This window comes from Pithys albifrons, chromosome 2 (genome assembly GCF_047495875.1).
Source record: "Pithys albifrons albifrons isolate INPA30051 chromosome 2, PitAlb_v1, whole genome shotgun sequence".
Lineage (NCBI taxonomy): Eukaryota > Metazoa > Chordata > Aves > Passeriformes > Thamnophilidae > Pithys > Pithys albifrons.
The window spans coordinates 66682912-66706648 of NC_092459.1; the positions used below are offsets into that span (position 1 = coordinate 66682912).

General features: G+C 35.0%; 1 protein-coding gene across 9 annotated transcripts in view; it reads right to left on the bottom strand.

Moving 5' to 3' along the window:
• Positions 1-23737, bottom strand: part of STXBP5 (syntaxin binding protein 5) — a 105888-nt gene that overhangs the window by 47641 nt on the left and 34510 nt on the right. For all 9 annotated transcript variants that reach the window (XM_071549370.1, XM_071549367.1, XM_071549364.1 and 6 more), the window contains exons 6-10: positions 17903-18037; positions 16756-16819; positions 13177-13260; positions 5223-5346; positions 3747-3825 (exon numbers count right to left, since the gene is read on the bottom strand). In XM_071549370.1, the coding sequence (XP_071405471.1) occupies positions 3747-3825; positions 5223-5346; positions 13177-13260; positions 16756-16819; positions 17903-18037 (486 nt within the window). The remainder of the gene's footprint in view (positions 1-3746; positions 3826-5222; positions 5347-13176; positions 13261-16755; positions 16820-17902; positions 18038-23737) is intronic.

The window sequence follows — 23737 nt, forward strand, 5'->3', positions numbered from 1 at the left end:
ATGGAAGACATTTAACAAAAAGCAGTGCTCAGATCTTAGAGAGCTGCTAAGTAGCATTTTTAGCAGCTGTTCATACAGAGATTCTTTGAAACAGTTCTGTTTCAACAGGTTTGGAAGCAATCCCTTTACATTAATTTCCTCATCAGTTAAGTGTGTAAAATCACTTAGTGAACACTATATGAAGTTCACTACAAAGTGGGGCAATGCTTCATTGGAAAAAAAAGTAAAAACACAGGGTTAGGTCTTGCAGTGTATGAAAACATAATACAATCAAGAACTGAGTGGCTCACAACACTGGTGGATGTTTCGGTGCAGTTTTAAAAGTAAACTGTCAAATGTCAGCCAGTTTCTGGCAATCCAGAGGTGTGAGAGAATAGCACATGCAGAAGTCAAGCGATTGGTACCATCTGGCTTACTTTTCAAACCATGAGTAAATTTGTCAAAATGTTAATCCTAGTATAAAGATGGAAAGGACTTCAAGAATTATTTTACCTTAATACTGGCAATCCTGAAGTAGTAAAGACAAATTACAAATTCCTTTTGGGAAGTGTGCTTTTGAACTAACAAGATCACACAAGAAAATAGTACTATTCAAACTAAATTAACAGATCAAGAACTTTTCCTTAGGAGGAGATATCATGAATAATGTAACCTCTGGGTCCCAATCATATATATACGCCTTGCTAAGAGGTACTGCTCTACAGTTAGCCAATGACAGCTGCAACAGCTACCAAGACAAACCCTTTTTTGATTATCTTTTATGGGGAGACTTTGAGCTCCTATTCCTATTAGACAAAGCTCTAGTAACAAATAATAAGTTTGGACAATTTTACCATAATGCTGATATCAACCAGAGGAAATACTATAAGGTACTAAGTGTGCAGTGGTGGGAAGCAGCATTAGGAAGCTCAAGAGCTCCTCTAGATTCACTTTAGACAGAAGAAGTAAGCATAAAAGGCAATGTGGAAACCATTTCAGAAAGCTAAAAAAGTAACCTGCCTTTGGAATTCATTGCTTCACAAAAAGATGGAGTACTATAGATGAAAACCAGCTGCACTACAATGACATTATACTTTGGGACTGTAAAATTATGCCTGTTTACTTAAGGAATATAACAAGAATCTGCCTTTTTGATCCCCTAACTGTCAATAGCAACTTTTCCCACATATTCTCCCAGAAATAAACCTAAAGGCTTACTATTGTTGTAGGATAAACTACTTTGGCTCTGGACACTTCACAGGCAGTATCTGCATTAGACTTGAAAAAACAAGCAAACAAAGGAATAGAAAAACCCACCAAGCTGGAAAATAAAGAGGTAGTCTGTAAAGACCAGAAAAAGCCTCATGTCCCTATGTTTCCCTAACTCCAGTTTTACAATATGAAGAACATAATGGAGGAAAACAGTGAGACGGGATTAACGAGTGGCAACAGTGAAAAGAAGAGTGTCTGTAGCCCTTAATACAGTTTGCCATCAGTTATGTTCCTTTGTTTTGTGGGTTTCCAAACATCTTATCTCCAAAAAAAGTTTATTAGAATTAGAAACAGTAAAGAAAACAATTAAGATTATATCAATGAAGTGTTTTCCACAGGAGATACTGAAACAAACCTAGATCTTTGAGCACTCTAGATAAGGGGAAAACAAGAAAGCAGTGACCAAAAGATATCCGAGTTCAATGCAGAGCATAGAAAAACTGAACAATTGTTCACAACAAAGAACTGAAATATAACTTAAATATGCATTAAATAGTACCTCTTAAATGTAAGCTTTTTTGTTTCCTTCTGTGATTTTTTAAAATTTCTTTTTGAAGAACAGTTATAGCAGACTGCCATAAAAACAAGTTTATTCAGTTTGTTTCTTATATTGTTTCAGTAGCTAGAAAAACTTTTTTCCTACCCAAAAGTGATTGTCCTTTGTGCTACAGAAATTAAACCATGAGCAAGAAATGAGTGTTTCAAATAAAAGTTAAAATTTTATCTGTTCATACATAACCAATTTTAAATGGTAAAGAGAAAGTCTGTAAAAATTTTAAGTATTAAAAGGTAGTTCTGCCTGACCTTAAAATTTTTTTAAGTTTGCAAGGGAAACTGAAAGTTAAAGTCCAAGCTGAAATACATGTAGCAGCCAATGAATGGAAATTTTCAGTGCACTGCTGCTCCACCACAGTGCAAACTGGTGGGGTTTTGTTTGTTGTGTTTTTTCCATCCTTTCTTAATCATAGTTCAGGAAGAGTATCAACAGTTATAGATTTAACAGTACATTTAAGAGAGAAAGGAATAGATAGGATATTAAATTAAAACTTATCAAAACATTTCAGTTTGGATAAACACTGGAAAAGAAGAGGTATAACAGAATAAAACCTCAAAACCAACAAAAAACAAGGAAAAAGTAGCCTCCCCAAAATCCCATGTATTCTTAGAAATTATATTAGAATAAGCTCCTCTTTAAACTGTGTGAAAAGTCAACTAGTTGTCACATTGTAATACTATGATGGCAAAGAACAAGCTTCAAACTAATCTTCTCTTTCAGAATGACTATTCAGAATAAAAGACTTTTGATTGCAGAAATTGTAATTTGCTGAAACTGAGATTTTTGGTTGTTTCTCTTTCTTTAGATCAGCTTTTGATCTTTCAGTTGAGAAAGGATTATGCAGACAGATGCAGACGCCTGCAAGTAAAACATGGCTTTCCATCTGATCACAGATCTTCGTACATCTCAGAGCTAGCCACAGTCTTCAATTTACAGTCTTCTATTTACTTCACTTTTAACAAAAAAACCAAAAATACATAAAGCCACTGATTTTATAAGTATGGTTACATCAATATGTAGCAAACTACAGTGCATCACTTAAGTAAAGATCTTCTATACATTTGAATACCTGGAAAGCAAATTAAAACAACACACACACTTCCCTCCAAGAGTAAAAGAAAACAAAAAGCCAAACAACGCCACTCCCAGAAACCCCAAAACAAAACACAAAGTAAACTCACAAAACCTCCAAACAAACAAAAAACCCAACTAAAACCAAACAACAAGAAAAACAACAACAACAAAAAAAAATCAACTTTTGCAAACAGACAAAAAGTTTTCCATGAGTATAGTCTTTATATTGCACTTTTCACTCAAACATTTTAAAGCACTTTAGAACTATAAATAAAAGAAACTCCACTCAGTTCATGAAATCCATCCATCCTAATTGCAGTCTTGGTAACAAAACATGCTACTCTAGATACTGTAATTCCATCTGAGTTTCTTGTAGCAATTACTGCTTTGTTTAATTCTCAATGTACATAATTAGGCACATTTCACTGTGTAAATCACTGCACTCTACTAGAAAAGCTTCTGTTAATAACATTTTTTAGGGGAAGAACATGTATTCAGAATGTAGAATATTCGCATCAGGCCATTATTTGTTGAAGCTCATTCATCATGTCTCTGTTTTGGTGCTTCTGTGCTTTATCAGCCTTTTCTTTTTCATAGTCTTAAATACTCAGCAAAAATACACACAAGTTCTAGTAGCATGGAAGAAGCAGGGAGATAATGCATTAGCAGTATCTTTACCTAAGTTAAGGTTTGTGTATAGCAATTCACTCATACATATGTTTTTGTACCTTAATCATCAGTGTCTAATTTACCATAGCTCACTACCATCAGACTATTCAACCTAAAAACTGAGAAAAAAAAGCCTATTTCTAGAGCATCTCATTTCTTTTACATATCTTAATTTTGCATAGAAAACAAGTCTTACCCAGATCTAGTTGTTTTATATTCCACCTTAAGGATAGGTTTGCAAGGTTCTGGCTTCTTTCCATCCTTCAGCTGCTTTCCTAAAGCAAATAATTTTCTTATATGAATCTTACAATTCATTATGGCAAGTAATGAAATTCACTGTACAACTTGAGAAATAGAACTTTCATGGAAACATTTATTCAACAATTCTGACCATTATAGAGTATGCCTTAGAACAATATAATTAAAAACTTGTTACAACTCTCAATAGTACAACCAAGAATGTTTAGAAAAAACAACCACCAATCCTAAACATAAGTGTTGTAGAATAATTGTTTTCAAACCTATAATCATCCCCTGAAGTGTTTTTTAAGTAGCAGTAGGAGATTTAATGTTTATGTTAGCTTACAAGTAAAGTCAGGTTTATCCTGAGCTTTATCCTTCCAGGCTAAGACTTCAGTTGAGCAAGAAAGCCTGCTTGCTCTTCCTCAACCATGCCCTATTAGCAACTGAAGCTTCTATAAATACAATTTTTCAGTCAGTAGAAATTAAGGGTAGAGTGTAAATATGCATTTTTTTTCTATCAGTCTATTGATAAAGTAAGGCAACCATGAAGTTCTGCAGAAAATTCAACTTCCAGCCTACAATAAAAATAATGTTCCTTAGAAGAGGTCATAACATTAAAATAAAGTTAGCCTTGTCTAAGTAGTTTTACTACTACAGTAATAGTAGTATTTTTCAACTGGTACAGGATCATATAGAAATCCACAGCTTCTTTTTTCCATTCTAGTCCATGGTCAGTACAGTAAACATGGACTTGCTGGAGTCAGACAGATAAACTGGGATGCTTAACTATAGCATCCTGCACTACAATTGTAACCACACAGATTATCCTCACTGTTACATTCACACTTAAGAATCTGAAGTAAATAAGTTGCTAAGACACAACTTAGAGAAATGCATACCATGTAAGCCTGGCATTTCTGTAGAACTTAGGTGAGGAGCAGCTGCGTATTTCACAGAAGAAAACACGCAATGGTAATTTCCTAAATTAACATTAATGTAAGACCTCTAAGAAGAGGGAACATCTCACCAGATGCTAGTCTTATTCTGTTACAAACCTTTCCAAGAATTTATGTGGTAATGACACATTTATACATAAAACAGATGCTTCCTTATATGTATTTTAAACAACATATGGGATTGTAATGTCAGGCAAAAAGCAAGCCCTGCAAAATATGCATTAGTTAACTTTGAAATCAATGCCATTGTGTGAAAGGCAATCTTGAAGTTAAGAGCTTTAGAGAAAATTGCACTGATTTGGATTTTTATTTCATGAAGACATTTTTCGTATTTGGTAGGACAGAGAAAGCTTTTTACTTGCATTGCAAGTGCATTTTTAATACTTGTTTTTTGCAAAACACACTCCTATTAAAAACAAGTCCTCTGTGTCTTGAGAGCTGTCAGACACAGTGGGCATTCATTTTCATCTTACCATGTGGAGTGATTGTCTGGAATGGTTTGGTAGGAGATTTTACATTCCATATGGTCAGGGTACCATCTGAGTGACTACAAATAAATTGTTTTCCTTCATGATGCCAAGCCACAGAGTGGATAGCCTATGCAAGAGAACAGAAAAAAGAGAACACCTTAAGTTGTGTATCTTACTATCATTTTATCCTCACACCTTCCTTGATGATATTAGACAGTATAAGCAAATTAGAGAAATTACTAATTAAATAATACTGCTTTTAGTATGCATTAGTTTACTTATGGCAAGTTTTCTGTTCTTAAGTAGTCCTTTCCGTCATATTTTATACATGGAAAATACTCCCTTCATTGCAGTGACATGTTTAAGGGGAAAACCCCCCATTCTCTTCAGCATATAACTGATGCATTTTTCAATGAAGGGTAGCATGCAAAGAATAACTGCAAGCACTAATTTGAGCTGTGCTAACCAGAATTTTTCACTATTGGGAAAAAAATACTGTCCATACAAAGAAACATAGGATGGGATTATTATGTCCAAGTATTATACATAATTTTGAGATGTCTATGTGGATGTGCACAAGACGCAAGCATAGGCTGAAAATATAAGCAAAACAAAAATAGAAGTAGCAAGATTTTTTTAGATTATGATGATGAAAACAAAGTATTAGCTTGAGTGAATACTCTAATGTTGCAATAGCAGCTTTGAGCTGCAGGAAAGTGCAGGAATCTGCTAGTAAATCTTTCCATAAATAGAGAAACATCTTCGTATTCATAAAATTAGGAATGGAATGATTAAGCCATGCCACATGAAATCTGCAGAAAAAAGCTGACTAAATAAAATCTAGTTGTTGCCTTCATCCAAGAGGAAAGTAAACAATGACACAGAGTACAAATAAGGCCAAAATATCAACTAGCCTGAAAAGACTGGTGCCATTTCTGTTTCCAGCATCTCATTAGTACGTGGAGATATGAAACCATCAGGTGGTGTTCAAGGAAAATTCAGTCACAGTACATATTACATATGCTCCCATATGGAGTCTAACTCTGACAATGGTTGATAGTAATAGCCTCAATCACCAAAACAAAACTGGTATCTGAAAAATCATCTCAATACTCAAGAGCAAAAAAGTTTTGACACTTTTTCCAGGATTAATATTAGTATTGGAATTTGAAGGAAAGCATAAAATAGAAAAATCAAGCAGAATCCACTGAAGCTGCAAATCAATGCATAGCATCTTAGACACTAAAAAGCCTATTAGAGTGATATACTTTTTTCCAATATTTTACACAAAATTTACTGATCCAGAATAAAACTCAAAGTTTTAATCATAATTCTTATCATGATTTAAAACTTCACCTCTGATCCTTCTGGTACCATAATGCAGCAGTACGCTTTTATCAGCTGGTGCAGAATCAACTGTCTCTCAAATATTTTTTTGGAATATATCATTAGTCATAGGGACCCCAAACAGGAAGTAATCCATTTTAACATAATCATACACAAGTACCACAGAGGACTGTTACTATATTTAAGGCACAAGGCATTTGTATCCTTAAGTGGAGTTGTCTGCACAGGTAAACCAAGTCCTGACCTCAACTAACATTGTGAATCCTTCCATTTACATAAAGTAACAAAATACAGGGAAGGTTTGAAGGAACATACATAAAGAACGCTCCACTGAAAAAGCAACTAACTTCATCTGAATTAAATCTTTCTATTTCCTTAATTCCAACTGAAGGTTTCTTATTAAAAAGTATTCCTACCATCCCTTTCACTTTAATTCAAATTTAAGGTAGCTATTCTGGACTCTAAGGAAGTTTGTTTCAAAATGTCTGAGACAGTTACATGTTTTCTGAGGGGGAGAGGGGGAATCAAATCTTAATTTTTTGAATAACAAACACAGAACAATTGATCACACTATCCTATGTATGCCAAAACTTTACCAGAAACTGTAGAAACTAACTCTCCCTGAGCGACAGGCTGTACACAAAGACAGCCTCACTTTCATCATATGTTCCAGAAAGATTATCCCAAGCAGAAAAACGACTGCCACACTGCCTACAAAGAAGGTGAACGTGTTTGATTTTAAGAAGGAAACATTCTTGCAGGGACTGTAGCAATTAACAGGTAGACTTATGCAGGACTGTGAAATGCAATTGCAAATAAACTGAAAAAGTCTGAGGAACAAAGTTAAAAGCATTTACATGCAAGTCTCCTACAAAAGGAAGATCACTCGCTTTTCAAGAGATTAATGCATGTTTAAAAATATTTTTTGAAATTCCTTTTTACTGCTGCAATAGCAGGAATCAATATTATTTCTTGGCTCTTTTAAGAGGTGCAAAATCTAATAATTGAAATGCAACTTTATAATGTAAGAGACAAATTCATCAATAAAGACTCAAATTTGGATGGTATTTTTCCACCAGGGAATTTAGCTGTTTCAATTCATTAAATACTGATACAATTAATCCCATTCCTTTCAATTCCTCTAGGCTTATTTTAACCCCACAGCTGATTACATGCATACTATTTCAGAACAGTTTGATACTGCTCTTCTCATCTATTAAGTTTAACCCACCATGGTTTAACCTAGCCAGCAACCAAGCACCACACAGCTGCTCACTCACCAGCAGGATGGGGTGAAGAATCAAAAAAAACTTATAACTCACGTGTTGCGTTAAGAACAGTTTAATAAATTAAATTAAGTAAAATATAACAACAGCAACAACTGTAATGAAAAGGAGAGAGTGGTACAGTCTCAGAGAAACAAGCGATGCACAATATAATGGCTCACCACCACCTGAAAAATGCCCAGCCCATCCAGTAGGCAGCAATCGGCTCCCTGCCAGGTAACTGCCCCAGTATATAAAATGAACATGAGGATCTGTGGTATGGAATACCCCTTTGGCCAGTTCTCAGATCAGCTGTCCTGGCCATGCTCCCTCCTGGCTTCTTGTGTACCTGCTCACTGGCAGAGCATGGGAAACTGAACAATCCTTAACTTAGAGTAAGAGCTACTCAGCACAACTAAAACATCAGTGTGTTATCACTTTCACAGTTGTAACTTTTCATAGTTATCACTTTCATAGCGAATCCAAACACACAACACTGTGCCAGTTATAAGAATGAAAAGTAAACCTATGCCAGCCAAAACAAGTCCATGCAGAAATTCACTGATGTAAATACAAAAGCTATTAATTTAAGCAGTCTACCCTTTTTGCAAAAGAATTTTTTAATCCATTTTTCCAAAACCAAGTTTAGACTACTGCAAATCCATTTGGTATAATTCAGGGAAAAAATAAGTCTAAGTTAACTCTCCTTTTTTTTTGTTGTTGTTTTGTTGTTGTTTTTGTTTTGGTTTTTTTTAATAATATGCATCTCATTACTTACTTTTCAAGTATAACACAATGTTTGGAAAACGTTTCTGCATACTTTCCCAGAGGAATGCATCTGAGACACTGATAATTCCTTTCATAATTCCTTGGATTTTGCCATGATCTTTTACTCTCTTGAGACATTAATTGAGCTTGAAACATACTGTGCATGACCAGCAAAGTCCATGGTTTGTTATTCTGCAAACCAGACTGTTTATTTACCATAGCCTATTCAGATTTCCCTGTCTTATTATGACAGTCATTTAATTTCCTTGGATGCTGTCAGTGTTTTCTGTTAAACTTGAACAGATGATCATATTGGCTCCTTTTCTACAGGTCCACCAAAATATTCAAAGAAAGTATAGTAAAACTTGGGAGTACCTATGATAATTATCTTGTCAACAGTCCTTTCCTCTGTCCTCTTAATTCCCCAGGCTACTTTGACATGTTTTTAATGCTGTAAAATAATCTCTTACACTCAGCCACGTACCAGAACATTGAGTCTAAAACTAGTAACCTGTCGTACATTATAGTTAATGCAATCAAAGCATACTTTACATCAGGAAAAACAAAACATTCCTTGAAGAAGGAACTTCATTATACAACTAGTTTTAGTTTTCAGGAGCTACATTTGAGGGCTTTTTTAAGAAATAAAACCTATAGTTGAGAAATTTGTTTTATTTCTTTCATGGATGAAAATAGAGGTTGGGAAATAATTGCAATATAAAGTGAATTCCACATAAGAATTGCATAGCTTACTTTCTTTAAATCTCCAATGTCTGAATATAAAAGGCTTAAGAATAATGCAAAAAAACATTTAGACTTAATTTTTTCATTGAGCCCATCCAAGACAAAAAGGATGTTTTGATTAAAGGGTTTCAAAGAAACTTTCTAAAGAAAGGTTCATTCATAACTACAGTTTCACTATGCAGAGATAATTTCCTTCCAATTATCTGAAAAAGAATGTTACAATTGTGCATTATTCTAACTAATTCTAAATATAGAAAATATTACTGTTCTAATAAAAAATATACACTACTTTAAGTCAGGATCTCATTTGCAATATAGAAAAATCAAGAAAAATCTCCAATTAAATTCCCTGAATTTTCCCTAAACTAGAATGTTGTGAAGAGAAGAACATGCCAGCAATGAACACTAACAGTAATCATGACCTAGAGCTGCCTTTCCCAGCCATGGTAAAGAAGAAATACGATTACGATGGGTTTATGGGTGCTCCTGCCCTTGGGATGAGTGTCCTAGTGTTCTTGTGCTGCAACTCTTAGAGCAGAGTGCTGGGAAGGCATGCATGTGAAGCAAATGTGGACAGTGTTCCACTGACCTAGGTTTTAGCAACAAATGAGACTGCCCCACCACAACATGGGAATTTGCTTCAGGAAAGCCTCCTAAAGGTCAGGCTATTTGAAATGAAACCAAGCAGGAAGCTACAAAGACATACACTTAGATTCAACTCCTTCTATTAGGAAATAACACAGATATCTTTTCACAAACCTCTGATCACATAGAGAGTTTGATCCTCATTATGATCTTCCTCTGCTAAGGAACAAAGGATGACATTTGGATCTCTTACACATCCAAAGTTTTGAGTCAAAGAAGTTGCATCAAAAGATGGTCACAGACCGCACAGACATTCAAATGATATGCTCTAAGACTAAAGTCAACTACAAAGTGATGAGAGAGAAGGAAACTAATCCAATGGCAAAGTTTCTAGCAAGTATTATTTATGATATCAACATGCCTGAGAAAGCTTAACCATCCCTTAAGATGGCAAGTGTGACAAGATTAGACTAAGTAGCTCTCTTTACTGGTTGCCGACTCCACACTCAGAAGAGGTATCATCAAGAACAAGTGGAGAACTAAGGACATAAATCCTGAGGTTCAAAATCCTGCTCCTGCTACAGGGCAGACAGTCATGTGCCTTCCCCTCTGCAAGAAGAGGTGAAACATGTTGTGACATTAGGTGTTTCCTTCCCCTCAAGGGTGGGTCATCACACATGCCCATGGACGGGATACAGCCCTTACAGTCAGTGTATGAAAGTTCTCTGGCAAAACCGCCAAACCAGAGGCAACAAGAAACTATCTAGAAAGGCTCTGTGCACAGAAATACTCAAATCTATACAGTTTGTTAGCAGGAAACAAAATTTTAGAGAGCTTTCTTTGCTCTGCACCACACTTACCAAAAGCAGAGGAGATCTCATGAAATAAGACACTGTTCCACGATTGCTAGACTCTGTGTGTGTCCACTCTTGTAAGAAAATCACTATATTACCAGAAAGTCTGAAGACCTTCCTCAAACCTTAAATCTTCAAGTGCAAAGGATTTTTCTGACAGATACATTTCTTGGGTATATAAGATGATGGAAAAAGAATTAATTATACTTTATCATTGTGTTGTCATGCAGTAATTCTTTTTCCAAAGAAATATTTTTCTTAAAGGGAAATCTGAATCAACAGAAAAAGCACATTTCAACTTTTAGAACTGGAATGGCCAAAATGTTTTTAAGAATCATTCTGTATGCTCATTCTGATCAATGAGAACAGCGAAATTCACTAGGTTCACTTTACAGATCTTCATTTTTGTTTCTCTTCCCTTCTGAACCATTCCCAAGTTACGATGATAATGCACATTTCTTTACCAAAGGATCTGACCTGAGCTATTTCATTACCTCTTCCACAATCAAAAAAAACCCCAGACTGAACACCTAGATGCATTAATTTATAAATCCTAAAGAAAATCAAAGATATGGCATCTGAACTATTCACTGCTCTTTGCAGTCTATCTAATCAGCATTGGTTCAGAAAGTATTAAGACAAGTATTTAGTCAATTTTTAAACAAATGGACAACAAAATCCAAAGAAAACCAGAATAAGCAGCATGGTCTCTACCTCGGGTAAATTTCTAGAAACCGTGATAGAACTTTAACAAAGAACAGAGTTAATTGACATATGGGTAAGTTTAATATATCAGGCAAAAGTAGTCAACATGCTGTTTGTAAGAGGTAATTATAGTCAAACTTCCAAGAATGTTAACAGATATGTAGCTGACAGAAACACCAATTAACCTGTCTACACAATTTTCAAAGACTTTCAACAACACATCTTTAAAGGAAACCAAAACTAAACAGACAAGATATTTTTTAACAGATAAATAACTGGTTAAGGTGTCAGATAGTAACACAAGCTGAAATAAAGACAGGCTGGTACTAATTGATTAGCTCATGAATGAAGGTCATTAGTAGAGGCCTTCAGGGATCTGTACTGCTGAGTTTATTCATAAGCAACTTAGAACAACTGTACTGCTGACAGTACCAAAGCAAATCCAAGGTAGAAATCTCGACTCCATTGGAAAACTGCAGAAAGACTTAAAAATGTTTTGCTGTCAAACTATGTAAATGATAAATATCAGGGCTTTGACCTGAAAAGTAGCACTTGAAGAATGAGACACTACTTTTATAGTAGTTTGTTCCAAGGAAGTGTCTGCTTAATGTTTGCAGCATCAAAAGGCTAATCCAGTATCAAGAGAATCAGAAAACAAAACCAGAGATAATTGCTTCACATCATAAATTCAGTGTGCCTACATCTTGAATATACTATGTTGCTGTGTTTCTGCTTTAGAATGGTAAAAAGAAGTTAGAGAAGAGCATGAAGAATCAGAGGTGCAGGAAGAGCTTAAAACTAGAAAAAGATGATGGAGACATGAGCAAGCTGATGAAACAAATGACAAATGGAATTAAATAGGTACATGCAATGAAAATGGAAAAGAGAAAATTATTCTTCATATAACATACTTCAAGGCTTAAACCAACATTTCTGAATACAAAGCAACCTCATTCAGCTCTGATGATCTAAAGCTTAGATTACTTCAGAGACTCTCCCTACAAAGAAACTTAAATGGTAGAACACACAAGTACTGAACCAGAACTGCCATGAAAAAACCCAATCAGACAAAACCAAACAAACAAACACAAACCCCCACCAAACCAAAGAAAAAAACCCACCAACAAACAAACACAAAAAAAACCCCAAGCCCCCCAAAAATGTAAATCATGTCTTGTGAAAAGTTCAGCATAGGGCTTATTTCAAACCTCAATCTCATCCTACAGAGAAAAGGTATTTGTATGGAAATGTAGTGAGACCATTTAGTGTTTTTTTCTCCTGCCCCTCCCTCCCCCAGTTTTCAGAATATCAAAGAGATTCCAAATTGCAGAAATTTCGAAAACCATCTAGTTTCAACTTAATGCTCAAGTTCTTAATACCAGTGAAAGTCACATGACTAACAGAAAAAAAGATTTTAACGCTTCACCCACAAAAAATTAGTGAAGAAATCTGATCCATGCTACCATTCATTACTTCACAAATTTAAACTCAGTGAACTTATTTGAAGTTTATTATCCAATCTCTACTGCTCTTTTAGAGAAAATTTCAGGTACATGCAATTTCAAAGAGACCTACTTAGTGATCCACTTGTGACAGAGGCAGGAGAAGAAATTGAAAAAAATAATAAAAATCACTAGTAGAGCAGTCAATGATATCCTCAGAGCAAGTAATGCAGGTGAAAACTGTTACCTCATCATGTGTGTATCTGTAATCTGCCTTCTTTGACTTCAGGTCCCATAATACCACCGTTCCAGATTCAAAGCCAATCAGAAGCTGCATTAATAAACAGATCCATTAAGTCTTTATAAGGAAAAGCAAAATTATATAATTTGCAATATCTATAGTTCTTGTCCCAAAGATATGCAGCATAATACTATATGTACCAACTGAAAGTAGTTATAAAACTAAAATTAAAGGGGTGAAGACTTAAATGCTAGATTTACTTGGCACTTGTCATTCTAGTTCTAGCAAATACAATGGACATTCATGCAAAATTGGAAAAAAATGAAAGCATCCTTCTGAAGATTCCTTGGAAATTCACTCTGAGTTCCAAAAAGATCAACACTAAACTTTACTAAATGTATTCCATTCTGAGTGAAAGTGGGGGGTGTGGAACATTTTCTCACTGGAATTCATTCTGCTTAGATTTTCTGAAAGAATACATTATCCTCCCTGAAGTTGTAGGTAAGAGTTCATTATCTACTTTCTAAAGAAAATACTGTAAGCTTTCTCCAGATGTTAATCACAATTGAGATAACTGGCTAAAAAACATCATTTGTGCATAGAGGGAAACCTAAGATAATTTCCCAAACAATCTTTTTGCTAGAAGCAAGATTAAATCTTTTCTGCAGGGAGTAAAGACTCAAATTACTCATTATAATTGGTCTAACATGTTGTTGAGCATCTATGGCTTTTGCTGTCCTATCTTAAGTGACATTTCTCTTAATGGAAAAAACACCAAACCACCAAAAAAACAAGGGCAGCATAAGGCAGTAGTAACAGTCTTGCCACTTGTTATATGGAAAAAAGCAATGCAGCTTCATCTCTTTTAGTTGCTGTATCTACTGAGATCTTTCCTTTAAGCAACGTTGCTACAGCAGAAGCTGCTCCTAGGATTAAGCAGCACACCTTCACACTCCCTTTTCCCGAGCATGATCACACAAAAGAAGAAGTAATTGTCTACTATGATTTACTCAGTAGACACAGCCTATTTCAGAGCACAGTGCCCTGAGGAGTGTCCTTCAGACTGTAAGTCAGAAACCACTGCCTTCACACACGTGTCACTGCAGTTGAACTCAGAGATCTAAATCAATATGACTTATTGCCATACACAGACATTTTGGCCGGACAGTCTTTATAGCATGTTAAGATTTTTCAGAGTGTAAAGTTGTTTTCAGTATGAAAGATAACAGAGGATCTCCTACCAGCTTACAAATAAAATATCTCATCTCTTTCAGTGCTAAACAGCACTAAAAACCCATAAAAATTAGATACGTTTTATTTAGTAAAGTGAATTTTCGATTTTTCCCATTAGAGACAAGTACACTACTATTTTAAATCAACTTGCCAATTATAAATCATATTTTATAACTTCGCTATTTTAACTTAAAAAATGAGAAAACCCACTGTGATTAGAAGACCAATAACATGAACAGATTTTAAAAGTGAGTACATAGGGGGTTCTTGCAACTGCAGAGGGGTTTTTTCAGCAATATTTTCCTTATAGAAATTAGAGAAGTGTAAGGTCAGAATCTAAAACAGTAATTTATAGCCTAATTGATAAAACCAGTAATTTTTATCCATTAATTGACAATAATTAGATGTGGGGTGAAATGCACCAAAATAAACAGATCATTTGTCTTTTCTGAAACCTCCACACTTTCATTGCATTCATGTTCTAGAGTCCATAAGCCTTGAACATGATTCAAACCTAATTCCACAGAGAAATTCGCTAGGTATGCACTTACTGAAAAAAGCTCCTAATGAAAAAATTTTTTCATCCTAATGAAAAAAGCTCCACTCATTAAATACCCTTTGTTTGATTGAAACACCTCAGGTGTCTAGGATACAAGCTTATAACTAGCTAAAACTTTCAAACCACTGCTAAGAGAATAGTATGTCTTCAATCTCTTCAATTTAATCTACCACTGACATGTCAAATAATAAGTAAACAAAAAAAATGTTTCCTGCATATGTAGAACACTAGTAAGCAAAACTATTTTCTCTCTCCTTGGAGATTCTTAACATGTGGAAGCTCAAAACTCTATGATATTTATGACATTACACTGACAAAAATAATTAATCAGTATGTAATTCATCAAACTATTCAATTGCTTATGCCTCATTAATCTAGAGTGGTGTCATTAAGGGCAATACATTTAATGCAACATCAAGGGCTCTCTGGCAAAGTTAAAACCAGACTTCTGCCAAGGGTCCACACAGTTCTGCAAAAGGCTCATATAACTCTGCTGTTTTCAAATAGTACTTTAATATTTTCCTTTACTCCTATTGTTAAAATTAAAGAAAATGCCTCCTGTCTACTATTAAGTGTGGACCAAGGAATCTGATCAAAATTAGAAATAGACCACTAAGATGTGCTAAATAACTACATGAAACACGCAAGTTAAGCATCTGAAAACCCTTCACAGAGTGTGTTAGCCCTGTAATACCAACCCAAACCTTGCAGAAGAGGTCTGTTTTCTGAAGAACAGACTTAGCCTTGCAACCATGACTTAGGTGGGGAATGGATGATTTGGTACTACAGCAATTGCTATCACCTAGAAAAGACATACTAACATTTTAACTCCTTTCTTTCTCTTTTTAGCTCACACTGAAGACTTAATGAATTAAGTTATGCATTCTACTTTGGTTTTGCATGGGTCTTATTACAGATGTCCTAACAAAAAGCATAATGCCTATAGATTTACTTTAATACAGAAGGAACTCATGACCACTTAGTTCATAGCTCAAGTTCTTTGTGGTTACTATACCACAGGACAAAAATCCCTGTCTCATTAGGGCTTCAAGAACAAGTACTGTAAAGCTTCTTGTCAAGATGAACAGACAATTACATTAATGCTATATCATAAGAAGGAAAAGACAACTCTGATACATAGCTCTTTCTTACACATTATAGCTGAGTTTACTTGTCTGAAGTATTTAGTTGGACTACAGGCCAGTTTCATTAGCAGACAGTATCTAGTGATTATATTCAATTCCTTAAAATGTGAGTATGTGAGTTAGACCTCAAATTCCATAGCAACACCGTCTTAGATTAGTTCATCTAAAGACAAAGTATATGGCATTCCATATAATATGCTATATAAATAAGCATTTAACAGTTGTTAAATTACAACACCCAAGAGCACAATAAAGTTTAATTATTTTCCATTATACTTTCAGCACTCAGGCTATGATTGGGTGGGGTTTTTTGGTTGTTTGGCTTTTTGTGTTTTGTTTGAGTTTTTTTCTCCATAAGTAAAATTCTTTGCTTTTACTTTCTAGAAGTTTTGCAGCTAACCATGTTCATCTGTATTTTCAAATGTTTCTGATAACAGGATGAATTATTCCAGTAATGTGTCCTACAGACATGCCTATATCTTGCTTCATATTACTTTCAGAGCCTAAAGACTTAATTTAGCCTTCCTTTATGCTTTAAGCATTGTTCTCATATACTTAATCCTTCCTTAAGTAGCAGGGGTATGTATAGTTTAAAAATAAGTCTTAATTGAAAAACAAAGTATTGAAGAATCTTTAAACATATCCTACCTTTCCTTCATCCATTGGATTGTCACTAATGTGGACAATAGGTCCTGGGTGAGTTTTAGACGAACTGAAAAAGAAATATTTCCATTAAAAAAATTTCTTCTACTCTAAACTGCCATCTCAAAATTGCTGCAAGCAATACAGATCCTGCAGATACAGACTCCATGGAAACAAGGTGTGAACATCAACATGGAGTTACTTTTACTTGTTTCTTCAGACCTATAAATACTGAGTCTATTTGTAGACACTTTGTTTCTGTCTTAAGAAAAGACTTATTTACTGCCTGTCCAGAAAAAAAAAAAGCCATTACAGTTACAAAATTTATCTTAACTTCTCTTCTTACAGAATTGACACAGCTGGATAAAATGTTTACTTTTATGCTGGAAAACCAGTTTTGCCATTTTCCATAAAATGACTAAGGTGGCCATTGTTACAATAACAGAGAATTAACATTATGTTGACTTCTAACTGTTGAAAAAGATGGCCTAATGAAGAGCTGTGTTTGTTTCTACACACTTTGGAAAGTGATGGACTTAATGTATATTTGAAAATACACATACAGGGAACAAAATAATAGTCCAGGAACCAAAGTACACAATTGTATCTTTTCACTCACAAGTCACTACACACAAAGTTGTCATTAAAAATGGAAGAATAATGACAATAGCTACAAAACATATTTTGCTCTTGAAACTGACTTATTTAAATTTAGGTTTTCAGATAGTCATTTTAAATTCAGAATGTATCAGCCCTCTTAAAACATGTGTACCTTTACACTTTGGTCTCTAACCACAAAGCTGTATGTGGAAGGGACACATCTGTCCAAGTACCAGCCACATCATATTTTAATATATTATTTTTATTCTATTTTAGCACCACATGTAATGATTTTTAAGTCTACTTCTATATTGTCTATTTTGTGTCTTTCTATGTGTATTCCAGAAGCAATGACAAAATAATGTTATAGGCAGAAACATATATATTAAGACTTCATATTCATGAAAACAAAAAGTATTTACATGACTATGTGCTTGGATCCTATTTTTAACATAGTGAGACTAATATGAGGGCGACTCTAGATAACATTTCTAGTAACAAGTGGGACACTTCTTTTCCCTCCCATCAACAGACAGTACTTGATTAAACTCACAGTTCAATGGCTTTATTCCACATGATGACATAGCCTGAGAGAGTAAATGATTCCACATTGACAATGTGAATGTTTCCTCTTTCGGTGCCCACATATAGCCACTTGCTTTGGAAAGGCAGATGACAAAATGTTATCCTGAAAGAGAAAGCCACCAAAAAGGAATTAAAGAGATCTCTTTCAGATATCCTACACTTCAAGGTCTACATTGCCAAAGAGTAGGAAAAAGGCAATAGGCAAACAGGAAGATAAAAGACAAGTTCAAGTAGAAAAGCAAGTACATTAAAAAAGTATGAGATGGGTGGATAATGGACAAACTTAAAAAAAATAGAAACCAAGGTATTCTAGAACTCTGAAGTCATTCACATTAAAAAAAGCAAAATCCCCAAACCAGTCTCCTTTGAAAATTATCATATTGAATGTATCTGATCAAGATTGCTGTAATTTTAAGCTTAAAATACAATACTCCTATATTCTACTAATCTCTCTTTGAAACCTACCTAGTTCCAGGTTTTAAAGAAATAAGGATTTTAAACATAGTCTTGTGCAGATTAAGCCACTTTCAAGTAGGGAGACAAAGGCAAAAGATAAAACACAAGAAAAATAAATTTACACGTAATCCAAACTGACCCCTAAAGAGCAAACCTTAGAACATTGCCAACAATTATAAAAGTGATTTTAAAAGCAGTTTAAATTCTGGGCTGTTACTTCACTTAAACCATGTTTTTATTTTCTACCTTATAGTTTTCTCTTCTGCTAGAAAAAAGTACCTGAACAAAATTCAAGGGCTAACAAGTGTATGGACCAATTGAGATCTCTTTTTTGACCATAGCTCCAGCACAAACACTAGTATTTGAAAACTTGATTATTTCTGTCCTCTTGGGTCCTGATTACTGTTGACCATTTCCTCAAGATAAGAAAATAATGTCTGTACAAACGGACAGAACATCATCTTGAAATTGGAGTCTAGAAACCTTCTGGAAACTCTAAATCATTTTAATCCTACAGGGTCCAATATGAAAGAAACTGTCAAACTACTTGACTATCAAACTGGGGCTTTCAGAAGGGTTTCAGTGATAAGGAAAAACAATTATTCAATGGAAATTTGTTCTGTTGGCTGTAATCCTCAACGTTACAATTTTTTTTTTGTTCTTGTTTTTTCCCAATTGGGTTGCCTTATTGCCAAATCCATGCATCACTTCACAAGCCTATTAATAAGTATTTATGCAAGGAACAGCTTTAGATCCTTTGCATTAGATGCTGGATATGTGCACCAGATTGAGCAGAAAGGAAGGGCTAATGGCAGCAATGAAAGAAATGGCTGAAGAGATTTTAATTTGCACTGCACATTTCAAAAGTTACGGCTTTTGTAGCAGTACTACCTGGAGTCAAAGTGCAGCACTCTGCTTTTACATCACTATCTTCCTACTCAGGAAATGCTCTTGGTGCAAGCAAATCTTTAATTTCTCTGGTTTTTAACTTGATTTCTTTTCCTTGAATATTTATGCCAAAAGGCCACACTAACTTTTTTCACTGATGTTTGACAGGAATAAAGACTATATACATGACTTTAAATGTTCCTCCAACTCACTGAACTTACAGAGGTCGTAACACATTTAATTAAGCACACTAATCTGCAAACACCACAGATTAAAGACTTGTGTGTCCCCCACGTCCTTGAAAAAAAAATTAATGGAAGCTAAATCACAGACATTGGTACACACACTTCCTAGGCAGGGAGTTCCTGTATACACAGCTAAAGCATAAACATAAACCCTCAGCACTCTGCAACACCACAGCTGCTTTTTGTGCCAGCACTCCACATGCCAGAAGCTGCTGGCAACCAGATCACTTGGATCCAAATTCATGGCCTAGCAGGCAGAAAAAATATTCAGGAGCAAAGCTGTGGGCCTGTCTTGATTACTAAGCTCATATTGTCAATTACAGTTGTCCAACACTTTTATTATAAAAACCAATCTATTTCACAACATTTAAAGTGGACAAAAATAAAAGTTGGGGCTGCATCTTTGGCTGCTATAGCAAAAGGTAATTTTAAAAAGTGCCCAGCTCCTCCATACTCTTGATATTCTTCTTGAATACGCAGGTCTGTTCAATTTACTGTCTCCTTTGTGCAACTGAGATTAATTTTGTCAAGAGTTAGCAAACAATGAAGTGAGTCCATACCAATAGTAAATTAGAACAGAACAAGTAACTTGACAGAATATTTACAAATTCTCAAAGGCAGGAGGTTGTAGAGACTACAACATTTTAAAAGTGTATGCACATAACTGGTTCATAAAGTTATCCTTTAATATGTGCTTTTCCAGTCTTCTACCATCAGAACAAATCTTGTATGATTTTTCTATAACTGAAAAAATACTCTTTGATCTTTCATTTCACAGAACAACCAGTTAGATCGAAAAGGAATGTCATGCTGATCCTGCTGTAAGAATCAACATTTCTCCTTGAATGTAGTAAATGTTACCCCATTTGCAAATAAAAATTAGATGTACTATTTTTTATTTTCTTAATAGAAACACTATGTCTTCCAACTTGCAGAAATTCAACTATAGTTTGAAGTGACTAATTTCAAATAACAGCATTTATTATAGCAATTTAGAGAGTAACAATTCCAACACTCAAGTTCATGTACTCAGCTTCTCTCTTCACTAAGGCCTCACCTTAAACTATGCAGATTTTAAACAACTTTGGAAGTGATACAGCCCTCTTAAAAACTAAAAATCAGTGATGCTATGACCATCTGAATGGCCAGTGACAACACACTAGCATTCATATACAGGCTGCATTCAGTGGCTGTGTTTGCTCTGCTGAGAATTGGACTGAGGATTGAAGGGATTCAAAATCATTTAGGAGGATGGAAACAAAAGGTTAGAGTCTTCTTAGTAGTGATGCAATACTTGCTTATTTGACACTTGGTCAAGGACAGCGGATTTTTTTTAATGAAAAATGCAAATTTTTCTTTCAGAAACTGATTTTTCTGAAACAAAATTAGAATAATATACTTCATTCATAACATATGTTAAGATCAACAGAAGTGGAAGTGGCCATTGACAAAAAACTTAATTGCTGTTGTTTCACAACATGTATCAAATAATTATTACAGCAAGTGATAGTATACTCCCTAGACTAATTTAATTACAGAAATATCAATGAACACAACTCATTAAATAATATGTAAGCAGAAAAATGGCAGGTTGTTATCTTGACTGTATTATTAGGACAAGAGAAATCCCTCTAAATTCATCTTTACCTTTCCTTAGTCTACAGCATTATGAAGCATTATATATTCTTCAGAATTTTCCATCACTTTAACAAAGCACAGTGACAAATACTTGAAGTATGACAAAGACAGATAACAGGTTTCATTGTTAAGTCACTAAAACTATTTCTAGTGCCTCAGGCTATCATTATAGGTCTGACAGTTACTGTAAGCATACTAGCTGCTCACATCATTATTGCATTAGCAAAATAAAAATTTTCTAAGAAAAGCAGAGCATTAAGCTACCAAAGTTGTATTCTGCACACCTTTATCTTCGATCTTTCATGCATGAGAGAGGACACTGTAAAACTCAGAAGCTGAGAAGTTTAATTCTTATGTTAGCATAGACTCCATGTCCATGGCTTTTTGTCAAAGCCTTCCATGGGCTTAAAAAGTCAAGGGCCAGAGTCAGAATGACATAATAGTGGAAGAAAGCAGTGGCTTTGATTCTGCCAGACTGCTGCAAAGGATCTTTTTCCACATTTGGTAATTGCAATTAGTGTAAAACACCGACCCGTACGAAACAATGCCTCAAAGACCAGAAGGCACAGACAGTGGAAGGAATCCTCTTCAATGCATCTCAAAATTGTCCCACCAAAAGACCATGTGGGTAAATGCAGTATATCATAGGAACTGAACCAAACACTTCAATTTCATTTATATCCCATAACAAGACTCCAAATGGTGCTTTTCCAAATATATTGACTCGAATGGCTGCCCGTTGAGGTAGCTGAGAAGTGTCTGTGTGCCATACCTGAGTTGCAGTAGGTGCTAGTGATGTCAAGATGGACTAATGGCTAAATATATATTAGAGCAGGCTACTCAAGTCTCTTATGACACCAATGGTCTGGTTACTTTTTGTTTCATGTCAGACATACCAAAAGGAGTTCACAAATACACAGTCCAGGGTATTTTGTCAGCAGTAGGAAATCATCAGGTCTTCAGGGTGTTTGGTGTGAATTCCTTCAGTACTAAAAAACATTCTTAGTTTTCAAATCAGTTGCCTCAAAAGGCATGTGGGAAGTCAAAAGCTCTAGCTTAGAAAAATGATCATGTCAGAATGCAGCTTTCCCATGGGATACAGAAAAATTATGACCATAACAGACGGAGAAGTCTGTCAGACAGGCAGGGCTTAAAACTAGAGGTCAAATTCTGCCCAAGAACATGGCAGTTGGCCATTATATCTTTACACTGTGAAAGCCAGTGCGAAAGGAAAACAGGTAACAGGGCAACTGAGGCAGTTTAAAAATTGCTTCCTCAAAGTCTGAAATTCCCGAGAAACAGGACTCAGCACTTCCATTCTTCCTCAGTGCCAAAGCAGTAAAAGGCAACTGATGCAACTGCAGCTCCATCAGCCACACTGACATGTGGAACTTCGCACGAATGCATGGTCTCCAGGCAACATTTTTCAAAGGAATCTGATCTTTGTGAAAGAAACATTCACATCTACAGCAAATCCAAGGAGTCAATAAGTAATTTTTCTTCTTCAGATTTCTTGAAAGATCAAGTTCCTAATTACATCATCTAGTGATTCACCCTTGAGTTAAATTTTTAACCTCACCAGGTAAAGCCTTTAGATGACACCATCAAGGCAAGCAGACCCAGGGTCATTTCCTTTCACTCTGAAGAAAGTAATTTTTTTAAAATAAACCTTAGTTATGTGTGAAAAATTTAGTTGTGTTGTATACTAAACTTGTAGTTGGTATATCATTGACCGCAAAGACTCCAAATATGTAACTTCTCAGTGTATCATTTGATTATTTATTTGTAACCCAGGGCAAAGGGGGAAAACTCAGGACTTAACGGTTGTAAGTGAAACCATGATATAGATATAGAGAAAGGGGAAGGAAAAAAATCACAGCCAAAGCCACATAAATAACGACTATAATCACCTGCTTTCACAAGCAAGCAAACCTGTATGTCCTTCTGCTATCCACAAAGTGGCAGAATTGGTCAGCTTATAAACTCAATGAGGTGGAAAAAAACTACTAACCTCTGCTAATGCACAGCTGGGTACAAAGTTACAGTATCTAACAAGGTAAATATGTGTCATCAGTGGTTTAAGGTCTTACTATTAATGAGACATAAATACAAATGCGATTTTTCACTCTATAGACAGAGTTTGTGCTTCAAACACAATGATAAAGTTGCTGTTTACAGGAAGATACAAAGTCAGAGATGCATTCAGCATAATTTTCTAACTCCAAATTATGCAGTTTCATGTTGAGAAAAACTATTTAAGTCCCACAGCACAGAAGTTGACATATTAAAAATTAAACTGCTGTCAATGCATTCAGGGATCGATATGCAGAGCACTGGCACTAAACACTCAGTTCTATTTTTATGCCATGATTCTTATTCTTGTTTTGTGACTTAGCATAAAGAGAAGTAAACTATTTTTTGGCAGTAAAACAAGAAATATCAGTTCAGGAAGGATGTTAGGTCTTGGATAACAAAACAAATTTTTCATACTTGTATATAAAGCTAGTTTGCAGCAAAGGAGTCTCAAATTTGTCATCCTATGCTACTTTTTCTTTTTTTTCTCTTTAATCAAGCTA